This window comes from Bombus bifarius, unplaced genomic scaffold (assembly GCF_011952205.1).
Source record: "Bombus bifarius isolate JDL3187 unplaced genomic scaffold, Bbif_JDL3187 scf7180000009673_frag, whole genome shotgun sequence".
In the NCBI taxonomy this organism is placed as follows: domain Eukaryota; kingdom Metazoa; phylum Arthropoda; class Insecta; order Hymenoptera; family Apidae; genus Bombus; species Bombus bifarius.
This window is the reverse complement of record NW_022885268.1, coordinates 6,136-11,104: the sequence shown is the minus strand read 5'-3', so window position 1 is coordinate 11,104 and position 4,969 is coordinate 6,136. Positions and strand designations below refer to the sequence as shown.

General features: G+C 37.9%; 1 protein-coding gene across 1 annotated transcript; it reads right to left on the bottom strand.

Moving 5' to 3' along the window:
• Positions 1-389: 389 nt before the first annotated feature.
• LOC117215498 lies at positions 390-1,341 on the bottom strand. Its single transcript, XM_033461860.1, has one exon. It carries the CDS (start codon positions 979-981, stop codon positions 478-480), a length of 504 nt encoding a protein of 167 aa, XP_033317751.1. The 5' UTR covers positions 982-1,341; the 3' UTR covers positions 390-477.
• Positions 1,342-4,969: the final 3,628 nt, after the last annotated feature.

Here is a 4,969-nt window from a genome sequence, read left to right as displayed (position 1 = left end):
AACAAGATCAAGTTCAAAAGTGAAGTTACGTGAGCTTATTACTGCTAACGACCAAAAATTGAATTACGATCCCGAGCATCAACTCGCTGATCTTCAAGTAGAATGTTCCGTCAAAGACAGGACGACACAAGAGCTCGAGAAGCACATAGAGGATGTGACGTCGATTCGGGGTAATTTCACGTTCCGCACGCAAGGTGAGAAATTCGTACTTAAATTTTGATTGTTATTAGAAAATTTATTGAACACTGACAGAGTAACGATACAGAATGGTCAAACAGCACAGAAAAGAATGTTCTTACAACGACTCGAGAGGTACTTTTTTATATCAAGGACCCGGCTCCTGTGGAGGGGCTATCGCTGGATGCCGGTCACATAGGGTTTCTATTACTGCTTAGCCATCATTTTGCTGGCCAAGGTATGTGAGACATAACCATCCTTTCGTTGCGTTCTCACGACCACCGTGACATTCCCCCCTCCTTAGCTTCGCTTTGTTCCGCTAAAGCGTAAGGCTCTGGTAGGGCTTCTAAGTTGAATGATCCCCCCATCTTCGTCTTCGGTGATATTTTGGAAGGTGACCGTCCTTGGTACTGTTGATGTTTGATCGATCCTGTTTACGCGAGCGGTAGGGCAGAGTATTTTGATACGTACATTTTTAGGAAATGATCGGCGTAGACATTCGAAAAGTTTACATTTGTACATTACATATATTGTTCCTAGTCCTAGGGCTATGATTCCTAATATTTGTAGTGTGGATATGCCATATTCCTTCAATGAATTTATGCGTCGCTCAAATTCCAGGGTACTGATTTGTGTTTGTAATGTGTCGAGGTTGGCTTTATATTGGTTAAAATTGTGAGTTACTTTTGGAGCTGTTTCTAATATTTTCTCTAATATTGGAACATCTGTTTCTTCGAAGCTGTATATGCTATTCTTAAATTTGATTTCGTAAGAGATATTTTTATGTGATCCTCCTATTTTCATAATATTATGATCGTATGTGATTATGCACCCGGTTTTACTGCTAATTAAGCTTGGTTGTCTAATTTCTAGGATTTTATGTGTCTTACATAACACGTCGATTTGTACATTTTTCGCAGGAATAATAATATAATGGTTTTCCGTCTGCAAAGGTACGAACGTCAATTCTTCCAGCTTGAAGACAGCAGTCGGGCAAGTTTTGACCGTCTGTCGATTAGTAATTAATTCTGATCTGCATTCAGGTGAATTGATTCTATTGTGACTCGGTTGAGTTCTTTTACAAATGTGGATGATTGCCGTTCGTTTACAATATTTGTTTAAGTAGTGACTATCGACAAAGGTGTATTGTTCTGAGTCGGTTAGTATCAAATCAGTTTCTATTACAGGCGCAATGAATACAGAGTTTTGTTTGGAAGGTATCGGTTAAATTTTAGTTATTTTCCATTCATTGTTTTCCAAAAGCGGCACAGTTATTGTATATATAAGTTTGTTATCTCTTATCCATACCTTTAGTTTGCTTAGATCTAGAATTAGTTGAAAGTTTTGAACTGAAGGTTCGATATGGTTAGTCATAAAGTTTTGTCTCGTTATTTGGTCAAGTGTTTTTAAGAATTGTTCAGGTTCTATAACTTGTGGGTTTATGATTCCTTGTTTCCCTAACATAACAGTGTTAAAAATTTCGTCGATGTTTATATGGAGTTCTGATATGGTAGATTCGGTTTGAATTAGTAGGGAGACTAATATTTCGTTTTTTTCATTGTGGTTTTCAATCTTGTGTATATCGTTGGCTAAGTTTTCAAGTTGATTTGTTTTGGTATTGTCTAGCACGCGTTTGATGAGTGCGGTTTTGTTACTAAGAATTGTTTTTATTTTATTGTTGGAATCAAATAATGTATCGATGTTCTTGTTAATGAGTTCTAAATCGTTTTCGTCGAGAGTTCCGAATAAAGTTTTGGATACTGAGCCTATGACATTGAGCAATCCGCGTTTGCTTTTATAACGCAATAATAATTTGAGTTGCCGAGTCAGGTTTTGAAGATTTCTGTACTTAAATTTTAGGCTGCTTATTTCTGGTATGTAAGCGCAAGGTGGTTTACATTGACGGTCTATTAAATCTATTTCGCGTTGTAATCTATTAACTTGGTCAATTGGATCGTTAAGGCCTACTATAAGGGTGATATCTATTTGTTCGTTGTACAGATAGCAATTGTCAATGTGTTCCAGGAATATGTTGGCGTAATTCAATGGTTTTACTTCTAGATCGCTTCTAATGTACTCGAGTGTTATGATGAACCATATTATGGTCTTCTTCCTGAAAGGTAGGGTTTTAGCCTGTTACCGTGGATTCTTTGCGTGTGACCGTTGGAATATTCGATAAGATAGGTGGGTGGATTGGATGAGAGGATTTCTGCAGGTCCTAGCCATTCGTGGTCTAGCTTGTTAGTTTTGTGATCGTTATGTACCCATACTTTATCTTTTACTCGGAATATCGTCTGTGTTTTAATAATTTTTCGCATTTGATCCCTCTGGTATCGCTTTTTGTTAGATTCGGTAACTCGTCTTGCTTTAGCTATATAGGCGTTGTGTCGATTTTTCCAGAGGTTAAACAATTGTTCTCTGGTTAGGCTAGGAGTGGTTGATATTGAGGATGGCATGTTAGCTTGTCGTTCAAATGTTAGTTCGAATGGGGTATGTCCGGTCGTCTCGTGTACTGAAGTATTATATCCCATGCATATTAATTTTAAGTTTTCATCCCAGTCGTTCTGTCGGTCGGTCGTACAAGTTCGAATAAGGTCCTTTACTACGGCATGCGTTCGTTCAAGGGATCCGTTAGATTGTGGATGGAAAGAAGTGGTTTTTATGTGTCGGATTTTGAAAGCCCTTTCAAATGTGTCCATCAATTTACATACGAAATTTCGTCCCATGTCCGTCAGAATACTTTTTGGTGCGGAAAATATGTACACATAGTGATCCAAAAGTTCGTTAATGATTGAGTTGGCTGTTTGGTCTTTTAAGGGTATGAGGATGAGATATTTGGTTAATTGATCTTGGATAGACAGGATAAACTGATTGCCCCGTTTGGTTTTGGTGAGAGATCCGAATATGTCCATTGCGATTTTGTCATTAGGATTAAGGGGTGTGTCAGTTATCATAGGTTGTTCCTTGGCCCTGATACGATTTAGCTTTTCTCATTGGCAGGTTTCGCAGTTTTGTATGAATTCTGTAACGTCTTGTTCTAGGTTTGTCCAGTGATGGTGCTCTGTATTCGTTTCACGGTGCGGTGTATACCTAAGTGTCCTACTAATTCGTTATGATTTTCGCGTAGTATCGTTTGTTCTTGTTCGTTATCGTAGTCTACTGGCGGATCTTGTCCAAATATTAATTTAATTTGAGGGAATCTAGTTGTTAGAAACCTTAGCATGAGTTGAATATTTACCTTTTCTAACGTGCTGAAGCTATTGTCGTTTATTCCTATTTGTAAGCGTCCGGTTCGGTGTTTAATAAAGTGTTTGGTTAATTGACGCAACCAATGCTGTTCGTTAAAGTCTCCCAGTTCGGTCTTTGTAATTTGTTTAAAGTGTGGTCTGTTAGGTTTTTGAGTTATCGGAGCTGGGGTGATATTGATTTTCCAGTCTATATACTCGTCATAATAGTCCGGGTTTTCTACATTGGGTTGGATTTCTTCATTAGTGATAGGATACAATCGGGATAGAGCATCTGCAGCTGTATTTTCTTTTCCTTTTTTTGTATTCGATTTCATAATCGTACTCCTCGAGTCTCAAACGCCATCGCATGAGTCTCGATGAGGGGTCTTTAACATTCTTTAACCATTTCAAGGCTTGATGATCGCTTTGAATTTTAAATTTTCTACCAAGTAGGTATTGTCTTAGTCTTTTGATTGACCATACTATTGCTAATAACTCTTTCTCGGTTGTGGAATAATTCTTTTCAGGAGGGTTCAAAGTTCGGGATATATAACAGCATGGATGTCCGTCTTGGGAGAGTATTGCTCCTAACCCTTCGTTACTTGCGTCTGTTGTTAATGTGAATATTTTGTCAAAGTCTGGATATTGTAGTACAGGGGCTTCGCAGAGTTTTTGTTTTAGTGTGTCAAATGCAAGTTGTTGTCTATCCTTGTGAGGTTGAGAATGCAGTATATTTTTTGGAATTTTGCTCCATAGGTATCTGGTGAAATCCTGACGAGAGGTCTAGGGCCGAGAAAAATTTAGCTTTGCCTAAGTGCTCGAGTATTTCGTCCGAATTTGGTAAAGGATACGCGTCTTGGTCTATTTGCTCGTTTAATTTTCTAAAATCTATAACGATTCTCCATTTTTGTTTGCCTGATGCATCTAATTTTTTTTGGAACTACCCAAATTGGTGCGTTATATGGACTGTCCGATGGTTCTATGATTTGTTTGTCTAACATGTCGTTGATTTGAGTCTCGATTTCCTTTTTATGACATTCGGGCGGTCTATAAGATTTGATGTTTATAGGTTTGTCTGTCTTGAGTGTGATTGTATGTTCTGTCAAGTTGGTACATGGTAATGAGTCTGTTTCCATATTAAAAACGTCTAAGTAATTGGTGAGGATTTTCTCAAGGGGTTCTCGAAGTTCTGGATCAATATGTTTGGTACGTATTATTTGTGCGAATTTATTAATTTGGCTTAGTTTATCGGGTTTCTCTATTTCGTTTGTAATGTGACAGATTTGCTTACCAGTGTTGATGAAACATACTGTTGTGGGCTTTCCTTCGATGTATTGGGCTGAGATTAGAGTTTCGCCTGGTCTTATCTTGCTATCGGTTTCCTGGAATGGTAATATAATTTCGTCTAAGGTTAGTTTATTGTTAGTGACGCTGTATTGATACTTTGTAAGGAATGGGAGTTCGATTATTCCATCTTCGATTAGGGGAAAGTTGTTAGGGACTACGTAGAATTGATGATTTTTCTTGAGCATGGTTAAATTGCAAATTTTGTTAGTGGTATGTTT